We start from the raw sequence: 20,472 nt of genomic DNA, 5'->3' as shown, positions 1-20,472 counted from the left end.
GTTTTATGTAGTAGTTTGACCAGAATACACTGGTCCCACAGTTATGAATCATTTAAGGCTCTGCTTAAATTTGAAAAATTATAGAGAGCAAAATAAACAATATTTTTTTATGAAATCAATGCCGAATGGTAAAGAGAGGTATAAACTTGTAGTTCGTGCACAATGTTGTTATTAAAATTGTTGAAAACATTTGAAATTTTCACTTATTTGAACATTGTCTAAAACCACAATTTATGAATCGGCAAAAAAGTTGTCCACAAATATGAATCAATGTGAACACGATTTATGAATCAGTTGTATACTTTCAATTATTATGCAATTAAATGCTATATAGTTCATATGTTTATTAGGACACTGCCTCGATAAACGTTAATTATATCCGGGGGTGAACCGGAACCAAGTATTTCAAGAATCTGCATGAATTTTTCGATTAATATGCTTGTGGATCATGTTTATTTGGAGAATTATGGCAGGTACAGGCCCGGATTTAGGGGGGTGCCAAGAGGGCAAATGCTTTTCTAAAAACATTTGCTCCTTGTTCGCAAAGGCTAGTTGAATATCTGATATTTTTTTCTAACAATAAAGGTAGAAAATGAGATGAGATAACGACTATTGTTCAAGTTTATTGTATGGAAATATCTGCAGCAAAATTGAATAAAATATATCAATATAATCTTTGCAATTGTTTTCCATATCTCCATATGGTCTTGATTTAAACTGGAACATTTTTAATTTTGGACTTGATTGTGAGAATGATGTGGGTAAAGTGGAAAATTGAGTTCTTCAGCATTAGCGTAACTTGAACTCAAATCTAGAGGGGGCTTGACCCTTCTGATTAAAAAAACCTCTAAAGTAAAGCGAATACTTAGCATGAGAGTAAAAATTTTCTAGGGGGGGCTTGAACTTTTCTAGGGGGGTCTAAGCCCCCCATAGCCCCCCCGTATTTACGCCAATGTTCTTCAGATATTCTTTTTTCATAATACTAAACTGTCATACAAAAAGCGTTTCCCGCTCATTTTGTACCATGGGTCCCTGTCGAGAAATCTGACCCGGGCCCTCCGATGCCTAAATCCGGCACTGGGCAGGTAATGTAATTATACAATCATTAGATCTACATGAACTAGTAAATGCTTGACTCTTCGACTGCCTTTACTGCACTGATAAAAATCTACACGTTTGATCTGTGTGCTAAACCCCTCTACCGGCAGCTTCATTTTTTACCGCAAAATTCAAATTCAAATCGTTATAACTATTTTGTTTTTCAATATTTTTGCACCATTTTTTCACAAGTTATCAAAAAACTCTTCTAGTTTTAGGATTTGTGTTGATATTGATCATTGGTCATCTGGTTTTGAAGATATTCCAAAATTCCTTGGGGGACCGACACGTAACTAGAACCCCCAATTAATTTATCAGGCTACAGAATTTTAATCTTATTCAAATATTTATTCTTCGGAGCAAAACATTAATGAGAGTATGTTGTGAAAAAATGAAGTAATTTGGTGCAGCCGTCTTTAAGTAATGAGCATTTAGATTTCTGGAACCACGCTGGCCAAATAAAGATCTTAAAAACTTCAAAAAACATCATATCGTAATTTTCAGATATTTCCAAGAATACAGAACCGGTTTGTGTGATTTTTTCAGAGTAGCTCCTTATTACCTGGTATTATGTAGCCCACATTTTATTTTTTTGATAAATTTATCAAAAACAAAATGGCCGCCAAAAACATTTTATATGGAAAATGTCGGTCCCCCAAGGAACATCGAAATATCTTAAAAATCAGATCACCAATAATTAATATCGACACGGATTTCTAAACTAGAAGAGATGTTTGAGAACTTCTGAAAAAATGGTGTGAAAATATTGAAAAACTAAAAAGTTATAACGATTTGAATATTTATTTTGTGATAAAAAATGAAGCTGCCGGTAGAGGGGTTAAAATTATGGATCGATTCATGAACGTCCATATCGATTTGCTGTGATTTTCTTGCAATTTTCGTGTGTATTACACAAATCCAAATTCCTTTGTTTTGCTTCATGGATTGATGTATCATCCGATAACAGGGATTCTATATTTTTCCACATAAGTTCCCGAAGATTTTTCTTCAGATTCGTATGCGTCAACCTATGGACGCATAGATCATCACCCAACACGGATTCTGTATGGTTTGCTTATGATTAGCTTGTGTCATGATTATCATGTTCAAGTTGGATGATGAAATCTATGAGCTTTGCTATCGATTTCCATGTTCAAAACTTCAAAATTGTTTGTGATCAACCCATAGCGAACTTAATTGCGGTTAGACCTTGTGTCGAACGACAGTCATCACCATGCTTCCAAAGAGAAGAAACAAATTTTGAAGCTGGAAGTGTTAGATGGAAATTCGTGTATTCGATTTTTCTTTTATTTGTAAAGTGGTCCGATATAAGAGGATTCTACCTTTTATAAAAACATGGAACATAATGTATGATTTAGAAAAAAAATCGGATTCCATTAACAGATTTTCCTAGTTTTCAATTTCGAATCAAATGGAATGTGCTAATCCCGGGCAGGGTGTCGACTCAATATTGAAAATAAAATTCCCTGACTTTCCCTGACCTTCCAGTCGTTTTCCAGAAAAATTCCAGGCCACTCAATTAATTAATTTGAACCAAAATTAGTTATCCAATTGGATTACTTAAGAAAGATACATATCCAAAAAAGGTCGTATGAATAAACTGAAGAAAAGCTATTACTTTACTGAAATATATTTGTCAGATAACATTTTCTAGCGTTTATTCAAGTTGATATGATTAAACTGAGCAATTGATCAAAGATGTACTCGGCTACTGAACTACCTCAAATATAATTTCACAAATTTCAGGCATAAACGACAATTCTGGACCCTTTCCTGATTATACCTTATTACAACTTCCTTATATAAGAAGCAACACTATTACGATCATCCACCATGCTTTTTAAGTGCAAGAAATTTATCATGAAATTTGGCTATTACTTTTTCTAGGTAAAATTCTAGCCAATGCCAAAAAACTTTTTTGGAGAATGGCTTCAAGAAATTCCACATAGATTTCTCAGAAATTCCTCTTGAAATTCTTGAACATAATTTTACAGATAATCCTTCAACACTTTACCATGACGATTTCCCCTAAAAACTCCTTATCTCCAGGGTTTTCTAAAAACTGTTAGAGTATTTCTTTCAATCTTGAATTTCTCCAAGAATAGAATTTGGATTTTTCAGAATTGTTTCAAGAATACGTCTAAAGATATTTTTCAGGAATCACATAGAGTTTTTCCCAAAATGTATTCTTTTTTTTCTTAGAATATTTTTAATAATGCTTCTCGATGATTAGTTACATGTAATTTATTTTAGGTATGATTTAAGGATTCCGATATGAATAACGCCTATCGATTGGTCACACGTTGATGATGATCAATCAATCCAATTCGTAGAGCGAACGATTACTTGGTCCACGAGATTTATGCTCTCGAAAATTTGAGATGTGGCTTCGTTGTATCTTCAATTTAAGATGATTATCAACAAAGCCAAATTTCGAATTTTCAAGCTCACAGATCTAGAGAACCTGACAACCATTCGCGTTGAAAATTTGATGGGTTGGGTTCTCAACAGCTTGTTGAGAAGATTATTTCAAACAATATTCCTGAAATTTCTGCTTTTCAATAATGTTCTGGATTAAAATAAATCAAGAAATTTGGAGAGGCATCCTCAGAATTTCTAGAGTATCTCCTGGGTATATCGTAAGAAAAAAAAACTGGTCATATCTATAAGAAAGCTCCTGATAAAAATCCTGAAGAAAGGCGGAACTATCTGAACAAACTATTTTCAGAAAAAAAACTTGGAACAAACAAAACATGAAATATCCTGTCCATATCCTAATATCTGAAACATACGTACTTTCGACATTTTTTTTTATTTTCTCATGCAGAACATTGAACCGAAAAATTGTACCATCATCAGGAACACAAAACTAGAAAACCAAACAGTGTTAAGAGTTGAAAAAACGATCGATTGATCACCACCAGCCAGCAACCATTTTTTTTTTCAAATAAATTATTGTTTGATTCATCAGATTTGTGATCCTAAAATTTTGAGATACGGATTTTATTCATCATTACTTAAATACGAGAATCCTTATTGGTTTTTCTCTATACTTAGTTTCACAAGTTTTACTCGATATTTTGAGCAAACTTGTAAGGATTGATACAATGTGATGTAGTGAAATGCATTTTTTTTTCAAGATTTTGTGCTAAATGCGCCAAACTAGGAAATTAGTTGATCTAGGAAACTTAACAACAAAATATTTTTAAAGCAATCCACGCCAATTTAGAAGAAGTTGTACGGAGAGTACTGTTGATGCTTTTCAATTCAGAAAATTTGAATTCTAAAGCAGTAAAGTACAGTTTACTCTATTATGCATAAGAGCATTTCCTCAATGGTTAACTGCAATTTTGAAAGATTCATTACCCTCTTTATTCCATATATCATATTGCTGACTTAGCCTGACAATATCATTTCAGACAATCAACTCGTTTGATGTTGTAGTATTGATATTTTTTCCCTGACCTCAAGTGAAATTCCCTGACTTTCCCTGACTTTCCAGGTCAAAAATTGAATTCCCTGACATTCCCTGACTTTCCAGGTTTTTCCAGGTAGTCGACACCCTGCCGGGCTTCCCAAATCATGGATTTGCAGCGCCTGCTTGTTGCTGACTCACTCGTTTGAAAAGAAATTCAAGTGAGCTTGCGACAAGCAGAGGAGTCTTGAATCCATATTTTGGGGAACAAGAGTTCTGCCCATAACTGCATATTTGTAACATTCGACAAAAGTTGGCATTGAGTAAATGGGATACCAAGTTTGCATTTTACTGCAGTATGGGAGGAAACTAAAATTTCAAAAAAAAAATCATTAAGAATTCAAAAGAGCTTATTTGAGGCTGAAATTTTGTACAACTCATATCGCATATTGGGTGAATAGTCAGAAAATAATTCTGATAGAAATTTCGTTGCTACTACATTATGAGGCTCAAGTATAATCTCAATGTGACTGTTATGCGGTTACAATTGCCAATGTGACAAAACAACTTGGTATTTTTTTTTTCGAATTTTCTAGAACAATCTCACAGATTTTAGTAAGTTGATCAAAAGTATTTATTATTTGATGACTCTCCATGGTATTAACTCCAATTTGTCAAAAATGTCGAATGTGACTGTTATGCAGTTATGGGCAGAGTTCTTCTACCAAATTTCTTCTTTCTTCATTGCGCAAATTCATAAGTAAAACACACGATCTTGTCTTGTATTTTTTCTCAGTGTGAGGAAACCAATATTATATGGTGATTATATGGTGACACATTACGCACGTGAAAAAATCGGCTACATGAATGTTAACGATACTTCATGACCTCTGATTTTTATTTTTTTAAGTGTGAATTCCTATTACTTCGTAAAAAAAAAATCGTAGTTTATTATCGGTCCCAAACCACTTTTGCTCTCCCGTAACAAAATTTTATATTGGAAATTATTTGATACTTAAAATCATTTTAAAAAAGACTATGTACTAGTAGTTTGAACGATTCATAAATTGTGACTGGTGTGTATATTTCCCACAATTTATTAATTAAGTATTTTACTCAAAAAGCTTATCCAAATCCGTATAAATACGCATTTATCTCTCATAGCTATGTTTATTGAAACCGTAAATATTGTCTAGCGCTCAATCTCTTTAAAAAATCTTTGATACAAACTTTAAAACGTCGTTTCTAGCTTGGCGTCAATAGGCATACGGCTTACAAAGTTGGCCAAAAATACAGCCCAAATAGCTAGAAAAATAATTTAGTAGTATTGTTGGTTCATACCGCGATCAAGAGCTATTTTACTTAGATAAAAAGCCTTGAAATGGCTGAAAACTATATGTTGCTTGTCAGTAAAAATGATTCTGTGATGTTTTATGATAAGTTTGATAATAATTTTGTCTTTTGAAATCAGCTGATTCATAAATTGTGGGTGATTCAACTGCGTGGGGTGACTGTAGATCAACAGATAATCAATCTGATTTTTCTAGTAGAAGCTACACAATTGCTTTGAAATTCATTTAACTTCTAATCAACACTACAAACAAAAACATCGATCAAATATCTAAAATTATCGTATTTTTAGTTTGATCTCTTTATGAGGCATGAGGTTTCATAAAGTTCCTACATAGTTTTGAGACACCCAGTCGTTACCAGCCCTGTAATATGAAAATTACTATCGATTCTCACCAGCGTCATGATGTCATTCGCCAAATCCCGCGAGAGATCCGCCGAAATAAAGCAACTCAGCCCGGAAAGCGCCACCCCGGCGTCGTACTGATTGGTCGAGCTCAGGTCCTTCCGCACCATATTGGTGGTTAGCATGAGCAGCTCGCTGTCCGGATGGAAGCACTGGCTCGCCGCCAAATACCCGATCCGCTTGCACGTGAACCGATTCGAGCTCATCACCTCGATGATGTTGAACCCGGCCCAGGAGATGTCGTACCCGCACATCTGCAGATAGGTCAGCTTGGCCACGGCATTGGCCTTCACGTTGACATTGTCCTGGCGCAGTTCCTGCTTGATCTCTTCCATGCACTGGGCGATGTATTTGGCCTCATTGTCCTTGTTGTTGCGGATCCCCCGGACCAAATCGGTCAGATTCTTGTCGAACATCCGCTCGAAGTTGCCTTTGACCTTCTTGAGGGCCATCCTGGTGGAATGGTTCTCCGCGGGACAACAGCTGGGGACGAGCTGCGTGGGAGTTGTCGCCCCCCACAAATCCAAAAATCCTCCGGCAGAAGCGCCCTGATTAGTACGCAAAGTTGGTCCCTAGTTTCTTCTTCTTCTCTTCGCCTTCGCGCGTTCCGCTAAACCAAGACTCTTGACTCAAGAGTGAAGAAAGAGGGGCCAGCGGAGCCCTATGCTAAGCCAACAGCAGCTAGCTTAACTTTCGCCACATCTACCCAAAGATAACAACACACTCCTGAAACACTATTTTCCCTCTGCCAATCCTGCCCCTTTCTCCGGATCAGCACGTCATCCTGTTTCCGTTTGGTCAATATCGCATTCCCCAACTACTTTCGGTGGTGCAATGCAGCGAAATTACTTCTTCCCGACACTCGAGACGCGAACGATTCGATTTTATTTCGCGGACGACACAGACGATGCACTTTTTTCTTCGCGTTTTTTGGCTGTTCGATTCGATATGTGAAAGATGAGTGAGCTGATGTGTCAAAGCTGCTGCACTGGCGTCGCGACGCCCGCGGATGACAGACTGGTTTCGTCGATTTTTGGCTTCGGGCCCGCGGTGAAAGGAAAACAATCGACGAAAGATTCGACGAATCGTTGGGAACCGGGGGGTGATGAAAGAAATTTTGTGCTGTTCGATTTACAGCGGCAACACTGTAGTTTTTGGCGCGAAATGGTGCGAAGTGCGCTCAAGCGGAAAACGTAAAACAGCTCGCTTATTTTTAAAATTTAATTTGAACTTGTAATTTTGTGAAATTAACGCTAATGTCACATTTGAAATGTTCTCATTGAAACAAGATTTAGAAGAAATTGCGCAGCATTCGTTGATAAGGCAGAGAACTCTGGAAGCCAACTGAAGGTTAGTATAGGTTAGTTATTACTGTTCCTTTTAGTTTTAATATCTAGCGTGTGCTAGAATAAGGACGTAAGTAACGTGATCGATTTCTCTGTATCCATCCTCTCTTCTGTTTGATAAAGGTGACTAGCAGAGTCTACACAGCAAAAAATAATGTAATCCGCATCGACGTAATTCATGTCGATGTATAAAAATTCCGATGTAACCGCTTATTTGATATACAATATAGCATCTTTTTGATGTTATATTACATCGCCTTGAAATTACACAGAATCAACATTTCCATTTTTCATCACATTGAAGTTGTGTAATAATCAGATCTAAACTAATCCAATATTACACAGAAACAGCTGCAACCAAGTCGTTCCAACTTAGTTGAGTGATATTACACAGTTTCGATGTCATTTTGCATTCAACACCAATGCAATGATACATCTCGCAACACTGCCCCCAACCAAAACAGGCTCGGTGATTCAAGATGGCCGGAGTGGCAGCAATCCGTGATCGCGTTTTTTTCGTTCGGATTTAACGTCAGGAAAACTCCGGAAATCTTATTTGAAACTGTGAAAAATAGTGTTTTTATAAATCTTACGAGTTGTTCGTAACCGATGCAATTGTAGTGTAGTGAAATAAAAATGTTGAAAAAAATCCAAGCGGAACAAATCCTCCCGCAAATTTGCAATGTTTGGAAGTGCCCGCAAAAAAAGAGTCCTACGGTCCTACCGAGCAGTGCTTGGGATGAACATCGTCGACCAGCGATTCCTGATGCCAATGGTCGGAATCCGGAAAGGAGATCGCCGAAGCAATCGTTCACAACATGAGAAGTTCGTTCCCGGTGGTCTCCCTTTTGATGTTGGAAAGAGGATCCGGTTTTCCTCCGGATTTGCAAATAGAACCACAACTCCTGCATCCACCAACCTACACGGCACGCAAACAATGTACCAGGTCATCCGCAAAGGAACTGCAACGGAGTGGAGCATAAAACGCGGGAGAGCTCGATTTATTATTGGATCGGCGACTACGGTGAAACAAGTAACTATAAATATAGATAAACAGCTCTTAATCTTTAAGATATATTTACCTTTCTTTTGTTTTTTCTTCTTTTTAGCATTAGGTCCCCACTGGGACAGAGCCTTCTACTCGGATTAGTGTTCTTATGAGCACTTCCACAGTTATTAACTGAGAGCTTTCTTTGCCAAAGTTTCCATTTTCGCATTCTTATATATATCATATGGCAAGTACGATGTTATTCTACAGGGTGTCCGCAAATTATCCGTACAAACTTCAAAGGCATGGTTCTATGCAATTAAGCGGAATAATTTCAGTATTCTTGCACGGTATAATACATTGACCTATTATATTCTTTAGCAGTAAGTTTCACACATTTCCGATTTCAAATATTTGTAAAACCAAGACAAAAGTGTTGAAAGGTCTTAGAGAGAGCCGTTTTTCGATCTATTTGATGGAAGATAAAAGTCCATAGAACTCACAGGATTTGAACTATTTCCAGCCTAACTTGAAGCCAAGGAACTGTAGATTACTTCGAACAGTAATAGAAAATTTGGATTAATCTATTTCAGATTTTAGGGAGAAAACATCTCAAAAATGACTAGCGGCCCTCAGGAATAACGTCTCTGAAAAATTAAAATTTGCCTATCTCAGAAAGAAGCAATTATTTCTTAATTATTTGAAATTCTATTTTGTGTCAACATACGGATGCATTAAAAAAGGTACACAATCAATGATTTTTTATCGTTTTAAATGTGAGATCATCTTTCCCATATTTTGTTGTTCGGATAATTTACGAACACCCTGTATGCCCAGGTAAGTCAAGAAAATTTCCTTTTACGAAAAGATCCTGGTCCGACCGGGAATCGACACCTGCAGCATGGCTTAGCTTTGTAGTCGCGAACATTAACCACTAGGCTAAGGAAGGCCTCCCTTTCTGTTAAAAACGGGTTAGCCACCGTGCGGAAGATCACATCTACCGTTGATAATCAAAATTCAATTATTGTAGATAAAAGATTGATTAAAATATAGATTGGACACAAACAGCCGTTGTGGTACAAGCGCAGCTATTCAGCAAGACCATGCTGAGGTTGATGGGTTCGAAGCTAAGGATGGATTTTTTCACCACTTCCCAGGTCATAGAGTATCTTCGTGTCCGCCATACGAAGGGTGTCCGATTATCGGAGAAAAGCAAACCTGGGAATTACAATTACCCGTGACATTTATGGGAAATTGTAGAACACACCGGGAAAAGTACTAGAGAATTTTGCCATGCAGGACTGAGTTGCAAGAGATATAGATTCTTATTGAGATGCTTTAGGCAGCGTCTATTTATTACGTAACGCTAAACTTGGACATTTTTGACCCCCTCTCCGTAATGCTTTTTGTATGGAAAATTTCAAATTTTTGTATGAATCGTAACGCTTGGGCCTACTCCCGCCCTCCCCCTAGAGCGTTACGTAATTTGTGGATGCCGCCTTAAGAATTTTTATTGAGATTCTTGGCAATGTTTAGATGACATCCTTTCAGGAATCCTAAATAAAAGTTTTTAGGATAATCACTGAATAGAGTTCGTGCATTGTAAACACGATTTTTAATGGAAGAAATTTGACTGTTTTTGTATTAGCAAATTTTAATCAAATTACTAACGGTTAGTGAAAACCTGATCTGATAAATTTTTGGGAAATTTCTTGAGAGATCTTAGTGGTAAATGGAATTTTGGACATATTCATTCAAAATTTCTTTTTGGTGGAAATGATACGGATTTTTGAAAAAGCCTTGTTTGGATTACAACTGATTAATCCGTGATCTATGACAAAGTGAAATTCCTGATGAAATTGTGTATGTTATTCTGCAGATGAATTTATGGAAAGCTTTTTGATGGGTACTTTAAAGATCCTTGATCAGATTTTAATGAATTCCTAAGAAGATGATTGTTTGGTGTTGTCATCATTTTTTTGCAAGCCAGGCATCAAATGTATTTTTAGCTAGATATCATAAAGAGCCTCGCTTAAATCCAACGAGAGATCAAGAATTTCGGCAGGAACCAGTTATGGACCATGTCTTGTGTATAATTTTGAAAGCATTCTTAGCAGAAGATGGGTTGGCCATTATAAACATTGTTGATTTGTGGAACAATTATGTGAATTTAGATGTAAAGAGCAGTTTTTTAAACATATTTCCGGAATTTTTCAGAATTTCCTATGAATTCTAGTGGGTGCACAGCATTCTCCGTATTTTGGTAAATTTGATTGCAAACAATTACTAGTAGGTTATTTCTACCATGCCAAATATTTTCTTCGCCAAATTCGAAAGTTAAATGTGATATTGTGACAAAACAAAATTGATGCAGGTATCTAAAAAAATTAAAAACCTAGTTTGAGGGTAACTTAAGCTAATTTTTAGCTCTGACAATTTATGTTTGCGTGAAACATATTTAAGACTTTAAGATTTTTCAATAACTTTTTTATATAGGTGTATCCCAGTCTCTGTGTCAGTTGGGAGGTAACGACAGAAAGACAAACAAAATCTCTAGTGATCATTAGTTTATTGAATTATGTTCATATTGCAATGAGCAAATGCCATTCATTAATAGACAGATACGAGTGAGGTTAAATTTTGCAAACTCAAAATTGGCGTTTGCCAGACAACAGTTGTGATGAAATTGCAGGAAAAAAGTTTTTTTTTATTAGAATTTCGTCATTTAGGCGACAGCAAGTCAGAATTAGCTAATTTAACTTCCAAATTGTCTAACCTAACTTTTATTCGTCAATTGTAATGCAATGCTACGTCTAAGTAACACTAACATGTATTCAAGTGCATTTGAATGTTTTGTTTTACAAAAAAAGACAGTTATTTTTTTTTCAATTTCAATATGTCGCAATCAGTGAACTTGCAATTAAAAATTATTGAACAAAATTGCATTGCAATCGCATTTGTAAATTTTCAAAAAATAATGTGAAGGAAATTCTACAAGTTGGCTGACAATTTTCTACATGTGTGTGGATATGTGGATTACAGTAGATGATTTTTGGTATATTTTAAGATTAATATTTTACCACAGACAAACAGACGTCACACTCTCATCGCTGTCCATCGACCAACTTTTTAACGCTCAATTCAAATATTGGGTAGGTGGTCAATCGACTACCCGCAGCGCTCGCGTCGTTTTTGTTCGTGTTTGACGTTTACACACTACCGCCACCTGTTGGTCCATCGGCCAACTACAGTGTTTTTAGCATTGGGCGTACAAGTTTTCGCGACTATGATTTAGATCGCGATTTGTTCTAAGTGTTACGTCTGTTTCTCTGTGATTTTACTATTAACAACAAAATATGTATGTTGAGCATTTGTAGGATTACTGGGAAAAACATAAAATACTTAGAAATGACTCATATAGACTAATGGTTTCTAAGAAAGTTTGACGCGTTTTTATGCTCTAAAGATTTTTGAATTGCTGGAGAAATAAAGTTGATTATTGTTGAATATTAAGAATTTCATTATAGGATTTTTTATCAAATCTTGAAAATTTTACAAATGTTCATGAATTATTTGAGTACGCTCAAAATATCTAGAAGAACTAATACATATGTGTTTGGGCATATTTAATCCCTCTACCGGCAGCTTCATTTTTTGCCGCAAAATAAAAATTCAAATCGTTATAACTTTTTTTGTTTTTCAATATTTTTGCACCATTTTTTCACAAGTTCCCAGACAACTTTTCTAGTATAGGAATCCGTGTCGATATTAATCATTGGTGATCTGGTTTGGAAGATATTCCGATGTTCCTTTGGGGATCATAAATGGTGCATATTGTTTTGCGAATGTTTTGGTTTTTCAATATTTTTTTTGCTAAAAATTTGGATTATCTACGAATATTTAAGAATTGTTAGAAACTATTGTCAAACATGAAGGAATTTCAAAAGCGTTAGATTTTTGAAGAAATAAAAATAAGTTATATAAAGAGTTTGAATTATTTGAGAACGTTGAAAGTTTCAGAGAAATAAAACATTCACGTCAAGTGAGCATACTCTACACACTCAAACAGAGAGTGAGAGTTCGGTAAATAAATTCACCGAAACAGATCTGTAATTCACAGAAGTACCGAAGTTTCGGTAATTTATGAGCTTTTGACAGCCCACCAGATGTGAAATTACCGGTCTCCGGTGAAATATTGTTGAGCTGTAAAAAAAATCACCGAACCTTCTGTGAATTTTCAGTATTACCGAAAACGGTAAAACAAATAACTGAAGTTTCGGTAAACTATGGGTCAAATTACCGAAATCAGTAATTCGGCTGACAGCGTCTAATTATTTACCTATATGTTTTTTTCTGGCATCGTTGAATTATTGGTGGAGTGCATGTTTCAGTTATTTCGGTACAAACAGTGCTCTAAATATTTACTCGACATGGAAAAACGATAGAGGTGAGTGAGAAATAGCTCAAAAATGATTTATATGTGGACTGACATACTTATTTGCGACAGGAATGCAACGACCGCTGCTTCACCACAGCTCTCCCACAGCCCACGAGTCCCCGCAACATTGCATGGTTTGGTCTATGCTGCTAGATCCCTGATTATCCAATCATGTTTATAGTATTTTAAGATAAAATAAAGGTGAACTATTGTAAAATATAGGTCTACGTTGGTTTTATTTTCTAATAAAAAAGTGTTATTCCGGAAGAAAAATCCAGTGCACCGAAACTACAGATCTTCGGTGAACGTTTACCGAATACTCGGTAGTTTTGACAGCTGAGGTCCAACGTGCAAATTACCGAATGGTCAGTAATTTATTCGTTTACCGAATCGATTACCGACCATTCAGCTGTTGAGATTTCGGTAATGAGATTACCGAAGTCGGTGATTTGATCTAAGTGTGTATTCAGAATTTGAGAAATATTCATGAAGCATAGGGGGAGATCAAGGAATTTTCTTACTTTTCTGGAGCGAAACGGCATTATTAGCTTATTCTGCTGAAGCTGAATAGATCAGGAAATGGGTAAAGTTTTTTTAAGACTATGTTATTACTGATATCATTATCTTTGATATGTTGAAGAAAAGTTTTTCTTTGAATATGTGTATGTATGTGATTATCAAGTTAGACTCATAATAATAGTACAAATATTTTTATCACAAAAAAAATAAAAACAATATACAAATTACTGATAAAGGTTAAGAGTATGAAAAAAAAACATATTTTTGAGGAATTCTAAACAAATCTAAACATTTTTCTACACTAGGTATTTAATAATTTGGCTCAAACTTTGAGAATTCTCTTTTTATGTGATTTGATTTCAGTAAAGCACCCTTCCCGCTCAACCAGTCAGTGATGTTCGATAGCGATCGATAGATTCGTTTTGAATCGTTAGCGATCGTCATCGTTGGAGAAAGATCTATAAAAAAATTATGAAGACGGGTTGGTCGGGTTTTGATTTTTGAACTAAACTATTTTTTTCAATAAGCGTTGTGTAGTTCGGCCTTCAGGCTTTATAGTAGGTCTCTTTTCAGAGGCTTGGTAAAATAGTGCTATTTTATGGAAAGACTCTAAATCTCTTATTATTATCAAAATGGTCTGTGAGGTCAATTTACTGTTAAATTTATGTTAAAGTTGAGACATTTGAAAAAAAACTTCTTAGCATTAGATCAACCTAAGGTCAATGCGTCTTTGGAATCATAATTTTATATTCTTTGAAGAGCACTAGCAAAATTTAGACGGAAACATCTGAAAACAATTTAATATTGATAAAACAGTCATTCAAGTCATCGTGCAACAGTTTACACGCATCGTTAGTGAGCCCATTTTTTCTATGGTGACTTGAATAACTATTTTATCAATTAAATTAATAGTTTCCAGATTTGTCCACCAAAATTTTACAAGTGCTTTTCAAAATAATTCATTGATTAGTGTTATTTTTTCAAATGTCTTAAAAAAAATCAAAATACTTTTGAGTAAGATTAACTCATTGCCATTCGAAGATGCCATTTACCACAGAGTTTCAATTAGACGTGTTATCATAGAGATGGACATTTGTATGTTTTTTAGGGGGTGGACCCGAACTTTTGCACGGGAGTGTATATTTTCTAGTTTCTAAGACAGAGCTAGAAAAAAGTTCCTGGTTACGCCGCTGCATCATTTAAATAAAGCAACGAAAAACGATAGTATTTAAGTTCTTTCATAGCAGATTTTAATTTTTCTGCTAGTGATTCGGTTATCTGGATGTGAAAAAAAATGATATTCCGGATAATCGAGTCTGAACTGTATAGGAATTCTACAAAAAATCTGGTTATAATTAATAATGAAGCAATTGTATGAGCTCCTTGAAGAATTTTATGAATTGCTTCTTGAAGGAATTGATGAGAAGCTACTGATGGAACTTTTAGAAAGGTTTTCAAAGGAGTTGCAGGAAGAACTCAAAAGCAACTCTTGGAGAAAATAAGAAGAAATTTCAAAATGCCAGAAAAAAAATCTTTAAGTATTTTTTAAGGGCTCCTGTATAACATCCAAGATAACATCGCAAGGATCTCCAAAAAAAAAAGATTTTTTTCTGAAAACAAAACATTTGAAAGAATCACAAGAAAAAAAATCGAGAATACTTCCATGAGTAAATTTATCAAGATCTTTAGACCAAATTTAGAAAGGAACTTTTCAAGTAATTACAGGAGTCTTTATTTCGCTAATTCATAGGGGCATAAATTATATAATATCTGCGGCAGATTAGGGACTGTCCACAAACCACGCAGTCATATTTTTTTTCTGATTTTCAAGCACACCCCCTTCATACAAAATATTTAAAAAATTATATAGATCATAGTTTTTGACCAGAAACCCCTTCCCTCCATTTATGACCACGTAGTTTATGAACAGTCTCTTAAAGTTTTGGAATTAAATTGTTAAAATTAAAAAAAAATGTATATTTTCAGAGTATCCATAAAATATTGTACATATTAGGCTGAAGGCTTCGAGAAAAATTAAAACAATTTTAGATAATTTTAGAATATCAAAAGATAGTTAGTGTTATAATTTTTATACTGTTCTAAAAGTATTGAAGAGTATTAGAAAACGCTTTTTCTATACTGAACTGGTGGTCTAGTTATATTGCTCAGACATTTTTTTAATACCCTTGTTTATTTTTTTCAGTTATTAACATTGATTTGATTGATTAGTCAATGGTTTTATCGTTGAAGCACTAATTTCGTTATTTGATAAGACGAAAAAATATATTCAACCATTTTAATAATTACCAGTCAACTGTCCTTTACACGATTTTCTGTAACTCGATCTTTCCCCTAACTCGTTGGATACATTGATCCCGCTGTATGATGATGCCTCTATAACATGATGTAATCAGTTTCAATTTCGTATACAAGTTTACCTTTCTAAACCCTAAGGGCAACTTCATCGGTGATCCAGTTTTTGGTTCAAATTTTTATCAAAAAATGATATTCAGTAATAAAAAAAGTAAAAAAGTAGACCAGTAAAAAGACCAAACCGCACGTGCATGTACCGTGTGTATTTCTTCTATCCATTTCGAATGTGATCAACAAAAATAAGCAAATAGTATTGAACCAGCAAAATTCTAAAGTTTATTGCCGGAAGCTAGAATGTTTCATCTGACATTTATTGATAGGTGGAAGAGCTGCTGCTGCGGAACAACTTCGGAGCAATTCCCGTTTGAACTTGCGAGGAATTACTGGATGCAATCCAGGAGAATTTTGGGAAGAAAGGAATTCTAGTAAAAACTCCAGAGGACTCTAGGACTCTTGAGAAATTCCCGGAGCAACTCTGAAGGATTTCACTGAAGATGTAGAAAAATTCTCGGAGTAACTCCAAAAAAATTGCGAGTGGACTTAGGAGTATTTCTGAGGAACTACTAAAGGAATTTCAATAACATTTCTGGAGGAACTATGGCGAAAGTTTGAAGCAATTTTCGGTGGAGCTCCAAAGAAAATCTATGTGGAACTCTGAAGAAATTCTTGGAGAACCTCCAAAAAATTTCTGGGGGAACTCCGTAGGATTTGCTGGAGGAACTGCTGAATTATTTCCAGAGACACTCCGGAGAAATTTCTGAAGGAACTATGGAGGACATCCCGAAGAAAATCTGCAGAAATTTCTGGAGGATCTTCAAAAGGAATTTCTGGAGGAACTCCGGAAAATTCATGCAGGTTCTGTGGAGGAAATCCTAACGAATTACCGTTGGGACGCCGAATGAATTTCTGGCAAAAGTTTTGAAAGAATTTGTGGAGGATCTCTAAAGGAATTACTGGAAAAACTCCAAAAGAATTCCTGGAGAAACTCAGATGCAAATCTTGGAGGAATTCCTTGAGGAACGCTTAAGGTATTCCTGGAGGAGCTCCGGATGAAATTCTGGAGAAATTTCGAAAAAAAAACTCCGGAATAATTGCTGAAAGAATTACGGAGAAATTCATGAGGGAAACCTGGAAAAAATCTTGGTGGAACTCTGGAGGAATTCCAGAGAGAACTATGGAAAAATTCTAAAAGCAACTATGAAGAAAATTCAGAGGGATTCCCATTGGAGCTCTGGAGGAATTCCCGATGGGGCGTCGGAAAAACTTTCCAGGAATTACTGGATGAACTCCAGAGCAACAGCTTGAGGAACTTCAGAGAAATTTCTGGAAGAACTCTGTTAGAATTCCTGGTAGAAATTCAGAAGAAGTTCTGACGAAATGCTGGATGGAATCCAGAGAAATTTCCGGAGGAAATCAGGAAAAGTTTCTTAAAGAACGTGAAAAAATTCCTAGAGGTACTCCTGAGGAATTATACGAGGAACTCTGGAGGAAGTCTTCAGGAAATTCCCGGAGAAACTCTTGAGAAATTTTCTGAGGAACTCTGCAGGAATTCCCGGAGGAGATGTAGGGAATTTTTCAAAGTAACTCGTGAAGAATTCCTAGTGGAAATTCCGAAAAAAGGGGAACCCTGGAAGAAATTACCGGTGGAGCTCCAAAAATTGTCAAAGGAAATCTGAGGGAATTCCCTGAGGAACTCCGAAGAAATTCTATGAGGTGCTCTGATGAAAATCTTGGAGGACTTAAAAAAATGCTACAGGGACTCCGAAGGAGGAATAATTTTTAGAGAAACTCCTGAGAAATTCCTGATGGAACCATAGAAAGAATTCCGGTGGAACTCTGAATAAAATCCAGGAGGACCTTAAAGGAATTACTGCAGGAGCTTCGAGAAATTCCTGGAAGAAATCCTAGGAATTGCTGGAGGAATTCTGAAATAAGTAAAAATCCATTAAGGAACTCCAAAGGAATTCCCGATGTAGTTTCGGAGAGATTCCCGTAGTAACTACAGTAGAATTCTCGGAAGAAATTTGAAGAAATTTCCGGTGGGCTCAGAAAGAATTCACGACAAACATTATGAAAGAATTCGTGAAGGAACTCCGAAGAAATTTCTAGAGAGACTCTGAAGAAATTCATTGAGGAATTTCCGGAGAAACTGTAGAGGACTGAGGAGTTTTTGGACAAAATCACCAGAGAAATTTCTGGAGGAAATCTCCAGATGAATTCCTGGAGCAAATGCCTGGAGGAATTCCATGAGGAAATCCCGGAGAAATTTCTAAAGCAAATTCCTGGAGGGAATCCCGGAGGAATTACTGTAAGAAATTCCTGCAGATATTTGTGCATGACAAAATCCTAGAGGTAAACCCCGGAGAAATATCTGTAGAAATTCTCGGTGAAAATCTCAAGAGGAAATCCTGGCTGAAATCTCCTGAGAAGTTTCTGAACCAAAGTCTAGGAGGAATTCCTAGGAATTGACGGAATAATTTTTTAAGACAATCTCATGAGAAATATCTGGAGGAATTTCTGAAAAAAATCCTGGTGGAAATCTTAAAATGCATTCCTGAGAGAATTCCCTCGTGGAAATCTCAAGTAGATTTTTTGAAGAAATTCGCTGAAGTAAAACCCCGGAAGAATTTCTGGACGAAATGGCTAGAGGAAACTATCTTTGGAGGAAAATCCCTGTAGGAATTCCTGGTGTAAATTCCCGGAGGAATTTCTGCAGCAAATCTCCGTAGAAATTCATGGTGAAAATTTACAGAGAAATTCGTGGAGGAAATCCCCGGATGAATTGCTGAAAAAATCCCCGAAGGAGTTTTTGGAGAACATCCCTGGAGGAATTCCGTAATTAAATCCCCGGAGGAATTCCTGGAGGAAATTCTCAGAGAAATTTTTGGACAAAATCCCTGCAGAAATTCCTGATGCGAATATTCATATATAACTTTTGGGTTCCTGGAATTCCCCCGATGAAATCATCGGAGAAATTTCTTAATAAAATCCCCGGAGAAAATCTTAGGAAGAATATCTGAACGAAAATCCCATGAGAAATTCCTAGAGAAAATCATCGAAGAAGTTCTTGAGCGACATCCCCAGAGGAATCCCTGGAGGAAATCTTCGGAGGAATTTCTGGAGAAAATCCCTGGAAAAATTCCTGGAGGAAATTTTTGTAGAAGCTTCATGAGGAAATTTTTGCTGATATTTCTTATGTGAATCCCCAGAAATTTTTTTTAAAGAAAACTCCAGATAAATTCTCTGAAAAAGTCTAATTTATGGAGAAAATCCTCGGATAAATTTCTTAATGAATTTCTAGTCTACAGAAATTCTTGGACGAAATCCCCGATATTCTCTTAACAAGTTTCAAATCTCTTCCAATCGGTATAAATTCCACAAATTTGAACATTATCAATATTATCAATATTCAATATTGAGTTAGGAAAATTGTACTGTATTGTGCAAATCACCTAATATAATCAATAGATTGTGAAGAGGAATATCATCATGTTGAAATTCAAACCAACTTTTCAAGTTTATTTTCGCTAGAAGAGCGCTCCGGAAATTCCACCATTATGTCATTAGTAGTGGGATTCCTGCAAAACACCTCATGCAAGATGTTTAAGACGAGGAAACTGATTAAATAATTTCTAAAATTCCAGGTGCAGAACGATTTCCTAGGTTAAAATCTTTCAATCTGAGATAACCCTCAAAACAAGAATTTAGGACCTGAAAAACAGATATTCATTTAAGGGATGGAATATTATGTCAAACTAAAATGGGACTTTTTTGACACCCTTCCCGCCCCCTCTTGTCACACTTTTTGCATAAGACCTCTAAAAATTTTGTAAGGCTCACGCAAGGCCTGACCCCTCCAATCCCCTCGGAGCTTGACATTATTTGTGCATGCCCTCAAAAATATTAGAATAGAAACTTCATTTAACATAATAATACTTTCATTAATACTATGAACTTATCGATCATAAATATGTATAAAATAATTCAATATTTTCATTTCTTTTTTTAGGTCGGTACGAAAAACATGATCGAGCTCTGTGAACTATTCTACTGGTTGCGAAGGGAACCTTAACACATCCGTGATTGCCTTAAGATTTGAGTTTCATCCACTACAGTTTCTCAAATTCATCACCGGAAGCGTCCAAGCCATTATGTTCCATATTTTAAATAATTGTTTAGTGAAAAATATAAAAATATGTAATTAATAAATGATTTATTAATAATGCAATAAAAAAAGTAATTGATGATTTACATGACTCTGTATTCATATTTTTGTTTGCAACATGTTTTATACTTTTATCAAAAAATTCTCCTCAATGGTTGGTTAAATTGCTATTATTTTTCAAAAAAATATAACACTCGACTCAATCATGAGTTATACTCGAATTAAATCATAAATATGATTTAAGATTGAAAACGAATTAGAAAGCAATTTAATCAACCATTGAGCAGAATTTGTGATCGCCTCTCCCTCCTAAATCGATTAGATTACATAGTTTTCATATTACATCGCATCGA

The 20,472-nt window shown here is 35.6% G+C and overlaps 1 protein-coding gene and 1 long non-coding RNA gene across 2 annotated transcripts in view; one reads left to right on the top strand and one right to left on the bottom strand.

Moving 5' to 3' along the window:
• LOC5570650 (AP-3 complex subunit delta) overlaps nt 1-7,288 on the bottom strand; it is a 41,982-nt gene extending 34,694 nt beyond the window's left edge. The window contains exon 1 of the mRNA XM_001659195.2: nt 6,281-7,288. Within this exon, the coding sequence (XP_001659245.1) occupies nt 6,281-6,742 (462 nt within the window). The 5' untranslated portion in view covers nt 6,743-7,288. The remainder of the gene's footprint in view (nt 1-6,280) is intronic.
• Nucleotides 7,289-7,836: 548 nt separating this feature from the next.
• LOC5570647 lies at nt 7,837-20,140 on the top strand. The gene is made up of 2 exons (XR_002501476.1): nt 7,837-8,669; nt 19,964-20,140. It is a non-coding gene; the product is annotated as an uncharacterized LOC5570647 (long non-coding RNA).
• Nucleotides 20,141-20,472: the final 332 nt, after the last annotated feature.

This window comes from Aedes aegypti, chromosome 1 (assembly GCF_002204515.2).
Source record: "Aedes aegypti strain LVP_AGWG chromosome 1, AaegL5.0 Primary Assembly, whole genome shotgun sequence".
NCBI classification, from domain to species: domain Eukaryota; kingdom Metazoa; phylum Arthropoda; class Insecta; order Diptera; family Culicidae; genus Aedes; species Aedes aegypti.
Note: the sequence above shows the minus strand (reverse complement) of the source record. Positions and strands in the feature narration are given on the sequence as shown.